Below are 19994 nucleotides of genomic sequence, written 5' to 3' on the forward strand. Positions count from 1 at the left end.
CAATAAATTGCTATCATGGTGAATACGTGCGTTTGATTTTGGTATATTTTAATACTCCCATACATGCACAAACATGATTAGCCTATTAAACTGGTAAAAAAATATGAAGACATGGAAATTACACGAATATGCTCAACCACGCATTGGAATGATTACCCGTGGAAAGAATTTGCGTTTCTAAGATGCTAAAATCTAGTTTACAACTTCCATGTCAGGAGGAGAGGGTATAGGTAAATAAAGTAGCCTATCAATTAAATGCACTATTATTGTCATGTGTGAAAACATGTTGATGATGTTGATGAGGAGGAAATGTATACAGTTAATCTCACACATTAACAAATGTATCAACAAACTGGCACACTAATTTCCTCGATCGTCATGAACCACATGCACCAGCAGTTAGTTACTGAGTCTAATGACATTTTGAAGAGAGCTCCAACGCATCAAGACCACAAAGGCGGAGTTAGAAAAGTTTAACTAGCGTGGTGGGCGAGCGCAGTTAAGGGTGCGCTTTCCTTACCGTTCTGAAGCCTAAAGTTTAAGATCTCTCTTAACCACGCTTGGAATGCTGCTTGCGCAATTCCACCTGCCACGGGGATAGGGTTTCGTCTTTTCACGGACTTTGAGAAAACGATCATGATTTATCCTCATCAAACATGGGCAATCTGTAAATAAAGTCTACGGAGCGTTTTGAGGGGTGGATTGCTCGAGGAAGATGCTGCTGCAGCTGTGCCTGCGGGGAGAGTGGCTCGCGATGGAGCAGAGCATCAAAGGTCTGGACCGTGGAGACCCAGAGCTGAGCACCGTAGATGAGGTAGTGTACGGTGGGACACATCAGGCGGAGGGGAATGAAATACATGCGTATGAAATGTCTTGTAAATATCTTAGCACTCTGCCATATCAAAGACCCACTTGAGTTGTGGAAATCATTAATAAATACATGAACAGATTATCATTTTGTATAAAACATTTCTAGGCAATGTTCTTGCTGAGCTTAGAGCATCATGTGTGGGTGGGGGGTGGATGGGTGGTGGTTGGTGGTGGGAGTTAAGAACCCTGAGGGCCGTGTGTGGGTGGAGGGCTGGGGCTAGGGCTCCTCTGAGCAGGCGTGAGGGTGTCGTCTCTGCATTAGGAGTCAGGGCTGACGGTGCTCATGGTGGCGGTGAGAGAGAACCGTCTGGCAGTGGTGGAGAGACTGCTGGAGCTAGGAGTCAACCCTGCAGACAGGAGCAAGGTGAGGAGACAAGGAGGTAGGAGATAAGGCTGGAAGGTAAACCAGCCTGCCAGCGGTTTCTCAGGGTTGAGTGATTCTCTATCCAGACAGCTCAAACCAAAACCAGTGCTAATGACCTGTTAGGAAACTCAGATTCACTAACACACACCTCCCACTCCCACACACAGCCATTATATCAGAACCCACCGTGTGTGTGTTTGTACTGTGTAGGTCTGCGTGTGTACGTGGACCGGTTTGTGTGTTCAAGTGTATGTGTGTGTGTTGGCGTGCCAGTGTGTCTGTCAGTGTGCCAGGGTGTGTATCCAAATGTCGGTGTGTATGTTGGTGTGTGTGTGTGTGTGATATGAGCTCATGTTTCCCTCGGTTTGGGTGAGTCTCCCTGTGCTGAATCTGCAGTCTATTGTTGTCTCTCTTCATGTGTGTGTGTGTGTGTGTGCATGTGTGTGTGTGTCTTTCATCATCTCACTCTGACGTTTCATGGAAACCTATGGCCTGACTTATAGTTAGTTCTCCTTGCGGTTCGGGGGTGTGTGTGTGTTGAGGTCTCTTGTCTCTCACCACACAGCATCCCCAGACCGTGTAGGGTTGCATCTGCTGGGTCAGAGCCTGTGGGGCTGATTCATGTGTCCAGATGAGGACACCACACACACACACACACAGAGACACGCACACACACACACCACACAAACAGGAGACCCATGCCAGAAACTCCAGCTTTCAGTCGATCTACAACCCAACAGGTCAGTCAGCCAGACAGATAAGACAGATGTTCAGTCAGTCAACCAACTACATGTCAAGGAGCTAGACAGACATATTGTCAATAAGCCAACAACCAGTCAGTAAGTCAGACAGACAGTCAGACAGACAGTCAACCAGCAAGACAGTCAGCAATTCAGTCAGCCAGTCAACAAGCCAGCAAGTCAACCAGTCAGCCAGCCAGTGAGTCAGCTTGTCTAGGGCCAGTGCAGACCATTCTTTCGCCAGGGAGAGCTGCTCAAGTTTCCCCCAAAGAGCTGCCCCTGATCTTGAGGATGGCTGGGAGCAGCCAGGGAATGTGGTTCCAGTCTGGGCTGAGAGTTCCACCCTCCAGCCACCTCCACCTCCACCCATCACCCCTCACCTCCACCTCCCAGCCCTCTCCTCCACCCCTCTCCTCTCCCCTCACCTCCACACTGAGCCCTCACCTCCACCCCAAACCTTCACCTCCATCCCTCACCCCTCACTTCCACCCCCGAGCCTTCACCTCCACCCCCCAGCACTCAACTCTCACCTCCCTGACAGCCTGCTTTTTTGGGATATGCACAGCTCAGGCCCAGCAGAACTTAGCCTCTTGTTGTAATAACTTCTGACTGCATTGGTCAGATGGCTGAGCGGTTAGGAAATCAGAATACCAATCAGACGGTTGCCAGTTCGATTCCTGGCCGTGCTAAATGACGTTGTGTCCCTGGGCAAGGCACTTCACCCTACTTGCCACGGGGAATGTCCCTGTAAGTCGCTCTGTATAAGAGCGTCTGCTAAATGACTAAATGTAAATGTAATAAATATACCACTGAGAGGTGGTATTTCCAGTAGTGTGTGTGCATGTGCCTGTGTGTGTGTCTGTATGAGATATTCATATCCTGTTCTAACTCTTTCCAGATGTGATAGTTTATCCCAGTAAGACAAAGACCATGCCACTGTGTACCAAACCTATCACTCTCTCTTTCTATTTCTCTCTCCCTTTCTTCCTCTGCTCTCCTTTTCTTTCTTTCTCTCTTCCTTTCTCCCTCTCTCAAAAGAGAAGAGAGGGGAAGAGAGGGGAGGACAAGGGAGGAGAAGGGAGGAGAAGGGAGGAGAGAGTTGGAGGGTAAGAGCTCCTTCTAATGGAGGTTTGATGGCTTGGGTTACCCTTGGTGACACAGCAAGAATGTGGCATTGTTTGTGTGTCTGGGGTGTGTGTATCTGCTTGTGTGTGTGTGTGTGTATGTGTGTGTGTTTGTGCTCTCTTAGGGTTTTGTCCTTGTTGGATTCCTGGCTCTTACACAATCAGTTTCTATCCAATAGGATGGCAGGACAGCCCTCCATGTTGCCGCCGCCCACGCCAAGGATGACATCATCAAACTTCTGGTCAGGAAGTCAGATCCCAACACACCTGGAGGGGTAATACCTTACTGTCTCTCCCTCCCTCTCTCTCCCTATTTCTCTCTCGCTTACTGTCTCTCCCTCTCACTGTCTCTCCATCTCACCTAACTCTCCCTCTCTCTTTCTTCCTCCCTTTCTCTTTTTCCCTCCTTCTCCTTCTCTCTCAACCTGTCTTTCTCTCTTTCTGAGTGTGAGTTTTTCTTGTGAAGAAGAGAGACCCCATGCCTGGTGTTTGATTGGAAGTTTCCACCAGAAGGGTGGAGCTTGGCTAGCCTGTTGCCAAGAGCTGTGAGATCTCCCACGGCAACCAGTGGCGGGAAAACTGGCGCCAGAGTGCCATTAGAATACCTCCCAACATTAGCCTTGGAAAAGAAGCCATCATTCACCCCTCTTTTCTCTCTCCATATCCCTCACATGCTTTCTGTTTCTCGATCCCATTCACTCTCTCATCCCCTTCCCCTCCCCCCCTCTTTCTCCTTCTCTCTCTGTATGTCCCTTGCCCTCTCTCTCTTTTCTATTCCCTTCTCTCTTTACATCTCCTTCACTCCCCACCCCCCATCTCTGTCTCTCTCTCTCTCTCTCCCAGCCCGGGCATCAGCTCCCTCTCCACTATGCTGCATCCAGGTGCCCCCCCTCCCTCCCCCCCCTCCAGACCCTCCTCCGAGCCTCCAACAGAGACGCACGCCTGACCCCTGACAAGGTACACTCTCCTACTCCTCTGCCCCGCTCCTTTCCCCCGCTCCTCCTTCACCCCTCTACTCCCCCTCCTCTCCTCCACCTCCACTCTCCTCCTTCACCCCTCTCCTTTCCCCCGCTCCTCCTTCACCCCTCTACTCCCCCTCCTCTCCTCCACTCTCCTCCTTCACCCCTCTCCTTTCCCCCGCTCCTCCTTCGCCCCTCTACTCCCCCTCCTCTCCTCCACTCTCCTCCTTCACCCCTCTCCTCTCCTCTACCCCTCTCCTCCTTCCCCACTCTGCTTCCCCCTCCTCTCCTCCACCTCCACTCCATCCTCCTCCCTCATGTTCTTTCCTCCTCCTCCTCTTTCCCCTCTCTGTCTGTGTGTGTATATATGTGTATGTTTATATGTTTCTCTGTGTGCATGCATGTGTGTGTATTAGGGCTGGGCGATAAATAGATAAAAAAAGATATCGAAGTGATGACTTCCCTCAATAAAGATATCGTAACATTAATTCATTTTCAATAATATCGATAATGTCGATAGAGAATAATTAGGAACAGCAGTCCATTTAATTTCTGTGATGCAGCAGGAAGTTGCGGAGAAATGGTAGCCTATGCCAGTGGTTCCCAAACCTGGTCCTCAGGGCACCCTGTCCTGCCTGTTTTAGATGTTCCCTGCTCCAACACACCTGATTCAAATGAATGGGTTGTTATCCAGCTCTGCAGAAGCCTGCTTATGACCATTCATTTGAATCAGGTGTGTTGGAGGAAGGAAACATCTAAAACAGGCAGGACAGGATGCCCTGGGGACCACGGTTGGGAACCACTGGCCTATGCTCACTAAAATATAGCCTACTGAGCACCTCAAGTGGAGTAGCTAATGTTAACCGCGGAAAATGAGTCTTATTGCTGAAAACAGTGGCAGGGATAGCCATGGCGAGGGAGCAAATTCCAATGAAAAAATTATTGATAAAAAGGGTTGTCTTCTTCAGTTATTTGGAAGTGGTTTGGCTTTTTGAAATCCGACAAAGAGCAGAGCAATGTTTAGTGCAAATTGTGTAGTAAACAAACAGGTGGCTACCAAGTCTGGTAATACGACAAGCTTTTTTACCACCTGAAGCAAAATCACTTGGTGGAACATGCAGAAAGTGTGAGTTTGCGCCAAGGTATTGATAAAAAGCAAGGTTTTAAAAAGCTTAAGTTACTTGACCCCAGGTACGTGCTCCCTGGCCACACATTTCTCTCACACCGCGCTGCCTAAGCTTTATGCTGAGTGTAGGGAAAAAGTTGAGGAAGAGGTTTATTTTGCTACTACTACGGATCTGTGGTCTATAGTCTTAATTATCGTTATCGAATGGAAATATAAATAACCATATTGATAATTTTTTACCCATATCGCCCAGCCCTAGTGTGTATACATATATATGTGTGTGTGTATGTGTGTTTACATGTGTATGTGTGTGTATGTATGTGTATGTGTGTGTTTACATGTGTATGTATGTGTGTCTTAATGTGTATGTGTGTGTTTACATGTATGTGTGTGTGTGTGTTTGTGTGTGTGTATGATTCCAGGATGGCAGTATTGCTCTCCTGCTAGCGGTGGAGGCAGGGAATGTGGGAGGAGTCAAGGAGCTGCTTGGAACCCTGCCAGAAGCCCAGCTTGGATCTCAGACACGGGTAAGATACACACACACACACACACACACACACATACATACATACGTACACATATACAGCTCTGGAAAAATTAAGAGAACACCTTTTTCTTTCCTTTCCAAAAGCGTTGAGAAGGAAAATTGCGAGTGAGGAACAGAAGGGTTCAATTTAAGAGGTCACTGCAAGTTGAACCCATCTGTTCCTCACTCAAAACTTTCTTTATCTAATTATTTGTAAAGGAAAGAAAAAGGTCCAGTGGTCCTCTACTGTTTCTGGAGCTGTATACACACACACACAGGCACAGCTAACTACGGACTAGACATCACTTCCTGAGTCTGCGTGATTCTATGCCTGAAGGAATCCATCTCATTATACATGCATCCCATGATGCCCTTGTGTATATCCCACCATATACCCCATATAATGCCTCACTCTATATACCATAATGCATCAGGGTATATCCAATAATGCGTAAATAATGCCCATCATGCATCAGTGTATACAGGTGTGTGTGGTGTGTATGGTGTGTGTGTGTGTGTGTGTGTGGTGTGTGTGTGCAGGTCAGTGGAGATGCTGCTCTTCATGTGTGTATCAGGAGGAAGGACTTGGAGATGGCCAAGGTTCTACTGGACCATGGAGCGCCAGTCAACACACAGAACGTAGGAGCACGTGTGTGTACTGACCTCTCCCTCACCTCCAGATGTGTGTGTGCAGATGTTACCCTCTTAATCTGACGGCCGTGTTGAAGCAGATTAGACAGCTTTTTTTCCTCCTCAATTTGTAGTTAGGTCCATTTCTTTACAGGAGCAGAGTGTCAGTGCACATTTATTTTTAAACAAAAGCCGAACATCTGGCGACAGGACAGTACAAACCTCCTGAATAGTTTTGCTTATTGCCAGTGTCATACACATAACGTACTGACACATTTCTAACGTGAATCAAATGGTTCCATCTAACATTTTTCAGTCATGTAAATTCGATGTAGGATTATTACTATTACAAATGGCTCAGCTAAATCAAAGTTCAAATAATCCTAATCATAAAAAGAGTGGACATTGAACACCAATCCGATTGTCATAGTAAACAAAATCATAGATCATTTCTGTTGTCCGCAGTCTCCAAAACATCCGCATTCTAAGCATTCTACCGCCCCCTGCAGGCTAACATTTGTAGCAAAACCATCACGCATTTCAGGACTGCCAAGTTCAGTGGGTAACATCAGTATGTACGTGTGTGTGTATGTGTACGTCTATGTGTGTGCGTGTGTGTGGCAGGGTGAAGGTCAGACTCCTCTCCATATCGCTGCGTTTGAGGGTGATGAGATACTGCTGAAGCTTCTGTACCAGAACAAGGCCAACCCCAATATCACTGACCAGGTACACACACACACACACATATGAACACACACTCTCACACACAAACGTATACACACAGCCTACACGCATATACACACAGATGCAGTACACTCACCCTCTCCGCAGAAACCTTCCCATGGAACTAGGGTCTAAATTGAGTTCCAGGGAGCAAAAAGCAGGAACCATTGTAAGTCCCTTCTCTGTGGGCGTCTCTCTCTGGAACGTTTCACAATACAGTGCCTGGAGAAGCTTTCTGGGGAAGATTCTTGGGTTGGAAACACGGAAATGCTGCAATACACATCCATTCATTCACACACACATACCACCATCCCACACACACATTCCATACTCACATACCTCCATTCAATACACCTACACACCTGACCGCCGCCCCCCCCCCCCGCTCCAGATGGAGCGCTCCCCTCTGCACATCGCCGTGGAGAGGGGACACGCCCACGTGGTCGAGATCCTCACGGAGAAGTTCAAGTCCAACGTACTGGCCAGGACCAAGGTACCACACACACATTCATCCACACACACATACCCATAGACACAAACACACACTGCCTGCATTTCTCCCTCTCTTGTCCTCCTGGTTCAGGATGGCAGCACGCTGCTACACATCGCCTCCCAGTGGGGTCACCCCGACACTGCACTGGCCCTGCTCAGGAAGGGGGTGCCACTGCACATGCCCAACAAGGTAATGCTGTCGCTACTGCACATGCTCAGTAAGGTACTGATGTCCCTACTGCACATGCTCAGTAAGGTACTGATGTCCCTACTGCACATGCTCACAAGCTTTAAGCACTCTGCTTCTCTTGGACCTCTCTCTCCCCACCCTCTCTTTCCCTATCCCTCCCTCTTTTCTCTTTATCTCCCTTTCTGTCTCTTCTTTCCCTTTCTCCCTTTCCCTGTTCCTCTCCCCTTCTCTCTGGCCTCATTCCAAACCCCCCGCCCCCTCCAGTTAGGTGAAGTGTGTCTCCATGCGGCCTCCAGGCGTGGCCACGCGGCTGTGGTGCGTGCTCTCCTCCAGAAGGGGGCGATGTTGGACAGCCGTACTCGCCAGGGTCTCTCGGCGCTGCACTTGGCTGTGCAGAGCTGCAGGCCCCAGGTGGTGCAAGTGCTGCTGGGATACGGAGCCTGCGTCCAGCTGCATGGAGGACAGGTCAGAGGCTGTACTAGGATCTGTGCTATGGTCTGTACTAGTGTCTGTACTAGGATCTGTACCGTAGTGGTGTTTGTACTAGGGTCTGTTCTGTTGGTATGTCTTTACTTCTATGCTCTACTTGGTTGCCCCCCCCCCCCCACACACACACACACACACACACACACACACACACACACACACACCAGTCTGGGGAGAGTCCTCTCCACATGGCGGCGCGGGTTAGAGAGGGAGAGAAGGTGGCAGAGATGCTGCTGAAGAGCGGAGCAGAGGTTAACGCTGAGCAGCAGGTCAGGACCCACTGACACACGCTCACATACGTGCACACACACACATTCAATCTTAAACACACACATGCACAACATGAAACCCACTCACATGCCCCCCTTGTCCAGGACGGAGAGACAGCGGTGCATGCGGCAGCTCGACACGGAGGTGTGAAGATGCTGAGAGCCCTGCTAGAGGAGGGGGGAGACCCCACCTGGAGGTCAAAGGTAACAGCCTGACAGAGGAGGGGGGAGGAGGGAACAGCACAGCACAGAGGAAGGAAGATGATGACGCTTTATCATTTACGGTGTGTGTGTGTGTGTGTGCAGGCAGGGGAGAGTCCTCTCCATGTGGCGGTGCGTCACCGGCACGCCCACGTGGTTGAGGAGCTGCTCCTCCACCTGACCAATCAGAGGAGCCGAGAGGAGGCGTGTCGCTGCGTTCGCCAGGAGAACACGGTGGGCAGGAAACACTGATGCATGATGGGCATTATTGAGGCCTTACTGGATATACCCAGATGCATTATGGTATATAGAGTGAGGCGTTATATGGGGTATATGATGGGATATACACAAAGGCATCATGGGATGCATGTATAATGAGATGGATTCCTTCAGGCATAGAATCACGCCCACTCAGGAAGTGATGTCTAGTCCGTAGTTAGTTGTTAATGTGACTGTGTGTGTGTGTGTGTATGTATATGTGTGCGACTATGTCGTGTGTGTGTGTCGTGGTGTATGTGTGCAGGTCTTCTCTTCATGGATAATCACTATTTAACAGAAAGAGATGAACGTTCTGATCAGGACATTATTATTTCTGTGCTCTGATGATTGTCCCTCCTGTCTCCCTGTCCTGCCAGAGAGGAGAGGCATGTCTGCACCTGGCTGTGGCTTCAGGGGTCAGGGGTCAGGCAGGAAAGGAGGAGGAAGGAGAGGAGGAAGGGCAGGATGTACGCATCATCAGAACCCTGATGGAGTATGAGGCTGACATCACTGCTGTCACCACTGAGGTGTGTGTGTGCGTGCGTGAGGCATGTATAGGTGTGTGTGTTCTGTATGTTTGTATGCGTGTGTTGTGTTCCCTGAACCAAGGAGTGTGTGTGTGTGTGTGTCCCAGACCGAGGAGACTCCGCTCCACTACTGTGCCAGAGAGGGCGACACCGCCACCCTGCTGGTGATGCTGAGCCTCGTCCCGCCCTCCCTCCAGCAGGGGGCCGTCAACAAACACTACAAGGTACGCAGGACCTTTATCCATCTATTTTCAACCATTTAAGTCCATTTACTAGTCAGTTTAGTCCATTTAATTCTCATTTACAATGGCCTGGCCAAGGGATAGCGACACGATCAAGTCCACACTAGACATTAAAACATAGATACATTTAGTGCAAGAAAACAAGATTAGACTAAAGTAAAATCACAATATATATAGTTTATACAACTCAACTGTGTGTGTCCAGAAGGGCTGGTCTCCCCTGCTATTGGCTGCAGAACAAGGTCACCTGACGGTGGTGAGGACCCTGCTGCAACACCAGGCCAGAGTGGACGTCTTCGACCAGGTCCTGACCAATCCCTGCTGCACTCTCACTGGACTGTGTTAGGATGTGTGTCAGTTATTGAGCGTGTGTGACACAATCTGTATACCATCAGATGATGATTAGCTGGCGTTGTGTGTGTGTGTATGTGCTTGTGTGTGTGTGTGTGGTGTGTATGTGTGTGTAGGAGGGGAGGTCTGCATTGCACTTGGCGTCTCAGCGAGGTCATGTGGACATCGTAGACGTCCTGCTATCCCACAATGCCTTTGTGAACGCCAAGACCAAGCTGGGCCTCACCCCCCTTCACCTGGGCGCTCAGAGCGGCTCCGCCCACCTCGTCTCCCTATTGGTCACAAAGCACCAGGCCAGCATCGACGCGCTGTCATTGGTCAGTGTAGTTGTCACTGGCATGGGTCTGTCTCCCTCCCTGTAGCTCGCTCCCTCCCTCTCACTCTATTTTCCACCCTCTCTCTTTCTCCCCCCTCTCTGATTGTCTCCCTCCCTCTTCCAGAGCAAGCAGACCCCCCTTCACCTAGCAGCAGTGTGTGGTCATCTGGAGGTGTGTTCCAGGCTGCTGCAGCTGGGAGCGGACATCACAGCCTCGGACATAGTGAGTCTCCTACGTTAAGCTGTGTGTGTGTGTGTGTTCTTATCTGACATAGTGAATCTCTGACATAGTGAGGCTGTGTGTCTCCCACGTTTGGTTGTGTGTGTATGTTCATACACCTGTGTACATGTTTTTGGCGGTCATGTGTGTTCATGTGTCTGTGTGCGTTCATGCGTGTGTGCAGCGAGGTCAGACCCCCCTCCACCTGGCAGCCGAGAGTGACCACTCAGAGGTGGTGCAGCTGTTCCTACGGCAACGTCCCGAGCTAGCGACGCTGGCTAACATGGAGGGCGCCACCTGCACGCACATCGCCGCGGCCAAGGGCAGCCTGGCCGTCACCAGGGAGCTGCTCAGCTTCAGCCTGGGAGGAGCGGCACTCTGCAGCAAGGTCAGGGGTCAACCTGGGAGGTCAGGTGTTACCCTGGGAGGTCATGGGTCAGTCTGGAAGGTCAGGGGGTCAGACTGGGAGGTCAGGGGTCGATCTGTGCTTCCGTTACTGTAGCTTTTCATTAACCTGATACAGTTAAAGTATCACTTAAAAAACAGACTATATTTTCATATCAGGACCCTTATCACAGATAGGAAGATTGTAATATAAAATGTTACATTATGGAAGTTAACCAGGAACCAGCATACATATCCAATAACATCCAGAAAACAAAGCGTTGCAGAAAAAATATAATTATTATTAGTGTGTTTGCTGAAAGCAAATCCTGTAATCCTGCATACTTATTATTATTAGTGTGTTTAATATATGCAAAAAGAGATTTTGAAACCATTGACACCGCATCAATGATGATTATCTCTGTTTGAGTGTTTCCCTCACTTCATCTAATCAATTTCTAAGTCCCTGATATGGAGGCTTTAGAGATCTCAGTAGTGTGAGGATAGAATGCAGAGTTTTGCCTGAAATGTTGAAGGCTGCGGTGCCAGTAAAAGCAGCCAACAGAACGGTGGAAATAGACATGTCACTCTCCTCACGGACTCGGGGGATGTTTGCAGAGTATCTTTGATGCCTCTGTGTGGTTACACTTGATAAGGTGTGATTTGCCTCCAGTTACAAAGTAAAAAAACTGATCAGGACTTTAGCCACAAACGCGTTTTGTGCACCCGTCTCGGACTGTATAGAATACACAGGCTTGTGTCTGGTTCAGGCTTTGGTACATCTTTTTCATTTCTGCTGGGCCTGTTTTGGGAGCTTCCATTGCAGCTGTACTACCTCCTCAATCTGTGGTGTTGGTGCTACATTCAGGAACATCATCTTGTTCGTTATGTTCATCAGGGTGTACTTCCTCCCGTTCTGCAATGCTTTCCAAACGAACCAACTCTGTTGCTGGAGCCAGTGTTGCATGCATTCTCAAGGGGTCCATTTTGTTCAAACTCCTCAATGGCCTTGTCTATTGCCGTGTTGTGTGTGCCTTTCATACTCAGCCCTGTTTTTGTTGACTAAGACAAACGCAGACTGTAGAAGTGGAGAGTAGAGAGAGGGGAGACCGGTGGAGAGGACAGGAGAACGAGAAGAGAAGATGTGGGGGGGGGGGGGGTGAGGTCTCACCAAGGCTTGCTCTATGATCAGGCAGAAGAGGATAGCATTGCCGACCTCCCTGAGGTTCTGGGACACATCTGTCTTCAGCTCAGCATAGGCCTACAGATTTCCTTCAACTGGTTGTGGAAGAACTCCAGAATACCTTGGAGGGGGAGATACCAACACTTCAAAGCATTTATTGGCTCAATCATTCATTTCATTTTTACATTTTGTTTACATCGAAATGTTAGACTACCTTTCAGCATTGTGTCCCACATTGTCCCATACTATCATACTCTTTGTCCCACATTTCTTTTTTTGAGATCTCTAAAATTAGCATTTATTTATTTGTTTAAACATTCTATAAAATTATAGTTTAAATAAATTGGATATGGAAGACAAACTCAATTCAGATTATATTGTGCAGCCACATTTAGCTCTTTGAGTTTCAACTTTTGCCAGTATCCAGGGACCAGGCCGACCAACACCACAGGGGCCCCATTATCGTCCACTCTCGAGATGAGAACATTTTTACCGTTAATTTTCTGAAGACGGTTTGCTGCAGCAACAAAAGTAAGTAACTCTCCAATATCGATACGTCTTATATTGCCTCTATACCAAATTACAGCCTCCTACGTGAACATATTCATATTTAAATACACCCTTAATATGCAGCTAGCTAGCTAGTGTTAAGACTAGTCTTTGCCGTGTCAAACTTGTTTCGGGACGATAGAGCTAGACGAAGGTCGAAAGAGATTAGTCTAGCCCAGAGCCATATAAAAAGAGAGTTGCGACACTTCCATAGACTCCCATTGTTATCGAAGAATGCGGAAGCAAAGCGTGTCACATGCGACCTATAGTTCCAAACATTGTATTTTCCATCGTTCAACCCCATTCATTTTCAGTGTCTCAGAAGCAAGTTAGCTGGTAAATTGTTGAAAATCCTGATTTTTTTCATATTTCTACCACCACATATCAATTGTTATTAGTAGTATCTTATATAGCCAGCTTTAGATAAAGTTTATCGTAAGACTATAGCTTGTTAGATTCTAAATGCAGTTAGAGCTAGACTGTAGGTCTAGTATCTAACGTAAGCAACACTTTACTGAAGCTAGCTAGAGAGCACGTGTATCATAACCAGAAGTCAGTTGGTTAATAGTCTGTCAAATTAGTTCTCGTTATTGGTGTTCGTTGGCATACAAAGTTAGTCTTCTCTTATTAGCCTAGTACATCTGATTAGCTCTAGCAACAATGAATTGCAGATGAAGGGGTCCCCTATCGTCCAGCTAGCTCTCAACGCTCGGCAGGAATTGCAGGTCCACTCACTAAAAACAAACTTGACCCTCTCACTAGACATATTGTATAATAAAATATTGAATGCAATTGGTTGCCTTGTATATTCTGTTGTATTTACCAAACTCCTATTTACCAAACTCCTCCTAAATTGAGCAGTTGCTGGTGTGATTGCTATCTAGATTAGATTCAACTTGCATCAAGTACTACAAATATAAATGTTGTTAACATAGTCAATAATAAGTGGGTTGATGAATAAAATAAAAGTGTTTAACAAGTCCCATTTCAGGGCTCGATATTAAGGCTTGTCCGCTTGTCCAGGACAAGTGGATTTTTTGAGAGAAATGTACTTGTCCCGCTGGACAAGTTAAACCTCAAACAACATAAAATGCCATGTTACTTAACGTTATGTGCCACTCATTAGGCTACGTCTATTTAACCGATTTTAAAGTAGCTAGCTAGCTTTTTTCATCTGTTTCGGTGAAGTTGATACTTTCATCTCGGTGAATTCTGCAGCAAGGTCGAGGAGGACAGCCTTTAAGAGAGAAAGAGATTCCCCATTGATCTGTCACATCCAAATTTTGATTTTGGTCACGAAAGTCTTGAAATTTGAGTGAGAATGCGTCGCCCGCATAATCTTATGAAGAAGCCATGTCTTGGTCCCCCGTTACACTGTTTTGACGTCTTAACTGGATGCGAGCAAACGACTGTCGCGTATAGCATCGGACGCTCTCTGTCCACACTGAATCCGTCAAATTCACTTCTGTTAGGGTGACCAGACGTCCGGATTTTGTCCGGACAGTCCAGTTTTCCAGCCCTTTGTCCAAACCGCTGTTGCGTGTCCTCATTTTGCCCTTTTGTCCTCCTTTTTGACCCTTCCTGCCCACCGTCGCAATTTACCAATCGCGTAGGCTTTCAGATGCAAAAAAAGAAAGACCTCCTTCAAACCTACGTGGAGTTCAGAACTCCACTTTGCCACTAAGAGCAGCAAAGATCAATATCATGCCTTCTGTAAGCACTCACCCCCATCACCCTGTGCGACTCCCCAGTCAACACTGTGGAGTCCTTCCGCTTCCTGGGCACCATCCTCTCCCAGGACCTCAAGTGGGAACTGAACATCAGCTCCTTCACCAAAAAAGCACCACAGAGGATGTACTTCCTACGGCAGCTGAAGAAATTCAACCTGCCAAAGACAATGATGGTGCACTTCTACACAGCCATCATTGAGTCCATCCTCACTATTAACTATTATAAGTCCATCTAATGGCAATTCAGTATGAATAAGCCACTTTATCTCAGTATACGATTGCACTATGTTGACCATTCACGCTGCTCATTCTATTCTTATTTTTATATATATTTTATTTTATATTTAAATTGTTGTATTCTTAGATTGTTTAGTTCTTAGAAATAGTTAAACTTTTGTACTTTTACTTAATTTAAGATCTGTATATGTTTAGTGTTTTGCACCTCCCTGCCACAGTATATTCTGTGTTTGTATAACATACATGGCGAATAAACCGAATTCTGATTCTGATTATGTGTCGTTGCTAACGTATGCTGATGTTGTGACGTTAGGCGAGCACTGAGTTCACTTTGTGCACACAAGGCACTTTTTGCCACAATAACGTTGGAAGCTCCTAAACCGTGCAACGGAACAAAAATCGCAATAGAAGCAATGCTCTTGCGACAAAGACAAACATTTTGACACCGACGTTGTCTATGTAGTCCAAATATTGAGGGACCCAATAATGCATGGTGCAGGGTTGCCGATGTTGTCAGTGTCCCTGGTGTGTTTTATACTTTTAAATTCAGTCTTGTCACATTACGTGACTGACCAGCCGACAAACGACTATACGTAAAATATTGTGTCTTTTTAAACAAATGTTGTGTAAAAGTTTTATTTTGATCGATATTGTGAGTAGGCTACATGAACCCAAGTCTGCATGCTTGGCCATGACTACAACAGTGACCTTAGAGAACTACAACTCTGTATTAACTTGTCTAACACGCCCCCGTACTGTGGGAAGGCAAGCGGTGCAGTTAAAAAAACGCTGTAGTGGACATTACATTTAAATTTACATTTATTCGTTTAGCAGACGCTTTTATCCAAAGCGACTTCCAAGAGAGAGCTTTACAAAGTGCATAGGTCACTGATCATAACAACGAGATAGCCACAAAACATTGCGAGTAGCCAAAACATGAAGCACACATTGTGAACAACCAAAAATAAGTGCCAAAGGGAAGAACCATAAGAGCATGTAGTTAAACAAGTTACAATTAAACAACATGAACTGCTATAAGTGCAAGTGTACCTGTGGAAAAAAAAGCAAGCAACAATAATAAAACAATATATCACAGCGAGTACAAAAATTTAAGTCAGTTACCACTAACCACAAGAGCAACAAGTCTCTAAGCAAGAGTCATTGTGATCCTTGAGGAAACTAACATCGGGTCAAGCGAACCATTCCTAAGTACCGTTGTACTCCCAGAACAAGTGCGTCTTGAGCCTTTTCTTGAAGGTGGAGAGACAGTCAGTGTCTCTGATGGAAGTGGGGAGTTGATTCCACCACTGGGGGGCCAGACAGGAGAAGAGCTTGTGTTGGGACCGGGCGGTCTTGAGCGGTGGGACCACCAGGCGGTTGTCTGAAGAAGACCGTAGGTGACGGGTGGGGGTGTAGGGCTGCAGGAGAGACTTGATGTAGACGGGTGCAGTCCCGTTCACTGCTCGGAAGGTCAATACCAGGGTCTTGAATCTGATACGGGCCATGATAGGTAGCCAGTGGAGAGAGATGAGGAGCGGGGTAACATGGGAGCGTCTGGGTAGATTGTAGACCAGGCGGGCCGCTGCGTTCTGAATCCTCTGAAGAGGGCGGGTTGCACATGCTGGGAGACCAGCGAGCAGCGAGTTGCAATAGTCCAACTTGGAGAGGACAAGTGCTTGGACTAGCAGCTGGGTGGAGTGCTCAGACAGGTATCTCCTGATCTTCCGGATGTTGTAGAGGGTGAATCTACACGACCGGGAGACCGCTTGTCCGCTTGACATGCACCTTTAGTTCTAGATCCCATGACATGCTGTTTTTAGATGCTTTTATATAGGCCTTAGTGGTCCCCTAATACTGTATCTGAGTCTCTTTCCCAAAATTCAGCCTTGGTTTAGAATTACAGCCATTAAGAGCAGTCCCACAATGAGCTTTCCTCAGGACGTGCCGTTTCTGTGTCTGTAGCTTAAAATGCTATGAGGCAGAAAGAGGCGGGGCTAACTGCCATGCTTCGGTCGTTTGAAAGCCATGATGTCTCGAGGAAAAAACAATATCGCGCTCGCACGGTCGTAGCTTATTTTTTCATCGGTGGGACAAATTCTCTGTGCGGGCAAAGCAGAGAAAGGGGAGGGGATTTTCAAAACTGAGCGTTTGAGCTCTCATTTTCTCAAAGGCGGGGAAGAATACCAAGGGCTTGTTTACACCTATTGAAATTTCTAGCCACTGGGGTACCAAAGGTAGCCTGGTCCTAACCAGACCCTCGTACATTTCATTTGTACAGAGGGTCTGGGATCGCTCCATTGACAAGCGTTAACTTCCTTGAAGGCAGGTACTCTGATGAAGTTTAAAACTATTGGATCTTCCCAGAGCCACTCTGATCTGCCATAACCAATCGCTAGTGTTCGCCTTAGCCAACTCCTTCACCACTACTGTAAAGGGAGCTAGTTGCCGTACCTGAAAAATCAATCTTTTCCCGAACCCCGTGGGGAGGAGGGCCACAACATCATGGCCACCAACAAAACTTAGCAAAGATTGTTCTTTCTACAGATTTAACTTTTGGATTTTCGGCAGCGACACCGCCGCCATTACTGAACTACAACTCAAACTAGCGAACGACATCCAACGTCATCGTTCTCTGCCACTCCCTCTGTTTGCTGATTGGACCTACAAAAATGTTGTTTCTGAAAACCGACCAATACACCGAAATCCCAGACCTAGTACAGAAGCAAAAGCAAAATTGAGCGGAAGTACGTAGGAGGGCAGTCATAGTTTTCATGTTATGGGACCTTTAAGGTCACTTTGTCCATGCTGGGGGTAAAACAAAGAGGGTAAACATTCTGAATTCATAATTTGCTAAGAACATTTTTTTTGTGTGTGCGTGTTTTGTTTTGTATTGTTAACCTTAGAGTTAAAATGTTCAATAAATATACTTAAACAACAAAAAAAGTACATTCAGTGAGTTGGGTAGCTAGTGAAAAGAGGGCTAGTTAAAATGTACGCAAACACCATGTAGAGACAGGGCTCTGGCCAACACTATTAGCTAAAATATCTAATTAATTTCTGTCTCTCCTGAAGCATATCAAATTTACAAAATGTTTGCGTTGATTGGCAACAGTCGCAGTGAATTGCCAGCCTTCAAAGTTTCAGTATAAGAGCAGAGATTTTTAGGTGTCAAAATAAATGCAATCCTTCACAAATTTGTGTCATTTTCAGAGAATATATTTACCTTGATCATTTAGAAGTGGTAATTCTGCAAGGTACTGTAGCAGTTAGCTTAAAGTTAACAACACAATTCTACCATTAGTTAATGTATTTGGTGTCCTACTCAGTCTTCATCCTACTCAGTCATAAGTCGCTACAACCCTCGACAATGTGAATAAATAACTTGCATATGCGACCAAATTTCACGCTGGTTGACTAAAAATTCTCTTTAATTAGCCAATGGACAGTAAATTGTTCAATTTCACTCGCCTGTGACTGAGTTAGAGGCAAATAATAAGTTTTGCGAAGATTTCAATGACGCACCGTCGCGTGACTGCGAGTTAACATGATTGGCTGCTATGACAACATACGTACAATGAGTTATTTTGCTGCTGCTCAACAACAAAAACAGAAATTGCCGCTAGGGAAGGTAAAACGCTAGCCTGGCTCTGCCCTGCTACGTATTTCTGCTCAATTTTCATTTTGCTTCTGTAGTAGGTCTGGGATTTCGGCATATTAGTCAGATTTTTCAAATCAACTTTTTACCGGTCCAATCAGCTAACACAGGGAGTGGCTAAGAACGATGACGTTGTGCACTAGTTTGAGTTGTAGTTCAGTAATGGCAGCGCAGAAAGATGCGAGCAATGCCATCCGGTCCGTTGTGGCAACTAGTGATCTGTCGTTAGTGAACGATTCGTTCATTTTGAATGAATCATTAGTGTGACTCGGGAGTAACGAGTAGTCTCAGAGTGATTCGTTCATTTTCTCGTGGCAAAGATAACATTTAAAAAAAGTTAAAATAACAAAACCTGTAATTATCACTTGTGAACGAATAGTCACACGAAAGTGAACGAGGTAAACAAATACTTTCTGTTTCCTCTTCTGAGCCTGTGCAGGTCACGTGAAAAATTATCAGTGAAAAATGCTGCATATTAACAAACAGTTTATCATCGACACAGTATGTATCCAAAACATGAAAATACATCACCTTGAAAAGGTCAAGGACAGTCTAGTCCTGTTCATATTTCACCAAGTATGAGTAGTAGTGATGACAGAAAGAAAGAGGAATTAACAGTTTTCCACATAACGCCCAATCTAAATAATTGTTAATGAGGCCAGGGTGATAACTATTTACTCATTTTACTTTGTGATATGACACACAATTGTGATGTGTAATGTACAATATAAGCTGATATTATTAAGGAAGTACATCTACTTTCGGAAACAGTAGTCTACTATTTCACTGAAGTATTAGCATCATGACATTAGCCTGTGTTGCCCGGGCAACACATACTACAGTGGTCTATGATGTATCTGTTTTCAATCGTTAAAATAAACATTCCTCACATATACATTTTCGTTGTAAACGATTTGTGGGTGAAATTATCATTACCTGTGGTTTCAATCCAGTGTATCACTGCAACGCTGTAGCCTACGCGAGACACTACAAAAACATCTACACAGCTGTTTAGGAAGTCAAACGGCGACAGAACATGTTCGGCACTCCCCTTACTTAAATCAAAAGTCTATCTAACTACTAACCTGAACTTCATTGCCACAGCCTAAACTTTGTTAATCTGTTCATGAAAATAATTAATTTCAGCCTAAACCGTACAACGGAATGTTAAATCCAATTCAACCAACGCAATCGCTAACAAGACGAACACAGCAGTAGTGTACCATAGTAGTACAATTTACCGGGGCAGCTTCTCCACACAGGGCTATATCGCATTTTGCGTTGTTACAGTACTGACAATGATCGCTACCAGCGAGCTTTTTATGAATGAGAGATTTTCCACTAAATAAATGTCAAGCTTATTTACGTTTTGGGGGGCATATTTTCAGTTAGCAGATGGTAGGCCTACTGTTTGAATCGCGATTCAATCTTCTACTGCCAGTAACGTTGTATAATAATCTTCAAAGGGGGTTCTTTATTCATGAATGAATGCAATGAGTAGGCTAAATGCTTGAAAATATCACGAGAAGGGAAAAACTTAAAAGGACGTTTAAGTCATAGAGATTAGGTCAATTTTTACACCGGTCTGCCAAATTTATTCGTTTTGATTCAACGATGAGGCTGCCTCTTGCAGGGGAAATGA

The 19994-nt window shown here is 46.1% G+C and overlaps 1 protein-coding gene across 1 annotated transcript in view; it reads left to right on the plus strand.

Annotated features, from left to right (window-relative positions):
• The first annotated feature begins 512 nt into the window (after positions 1-512).
• The window catches only part of trpn1 (transient receptor potential cation channel, subfamily N, member 1), a 33195-nt gene continuing 13713 nt past the window's right edge, over positions 513-19994 (plus strand). The window contains exons 1-19 of the mRNA XM_062445943.1: positions 513-814; positions 1133-1234; positions 3278-3373; positions 3942-4055; positions 5606-5710; positions 6250-6348; positions 6964-7065; positions 7454-7555; positions 7646-7744; positions 8009-8209; positions 8398-8499; positions 8605-8703; positions 8806-8934; positions 9336-9485; positions 9593-9709; positions 9933-10031; positions 10195-10395; positions 10519-10617; positions 10799-11002. Coding sequence (XP_062301927.1) covers positions 716-814; positions 1133-1234; positions 3278-3373; positions 3942-4055; positions 5606-5710; positions 6250-6348; positions 6964-7065; positions 7454-7555; positions 7646-7744; positions 8009-8209; positions 8398-8499; positions 8605-8703; positions 8806-8934; positions 9336-9485; positions 9593-9709; positions 9933-10031; positions 10195-10395; positions 10519-10617; positions 10799-11002 — 2319 coding nt within the window. The 5' untranslated portion in view covers positions 513-715. The remainder of the gene's footprint in view (positions 815-1132; positions 1235-3277; positions 3374-3941; positions 4056-5605; positions 5711-6249; positions 6349-6963; positions 7066-7453; positions 7556-7645; positions 7745-8008; positions 8210-8397; positions 8500-8604; positions 8704-8805; positions 8935-9335; positions 9486-9592; positions 9710-9932; positions 10032-10194; positions 10396-10518; positions 10618-10798; positions 11003-19994) is intronic.

This window comes from Osmerus eperlanus, chromosome 20, assembly GCF_963692335.1.
Source record: "Osmerus eperlanus chromosome 20, fOsmEpe2.1, whole genome shotgun sequence".
In the NCBI taxonomy this organism is placed as follows: Eukaryota; Metazoa; Chordata; class Actinopteri; order Osmeriformes; family Osmeridae; genus Osmerus; species Osmerus eperlanus.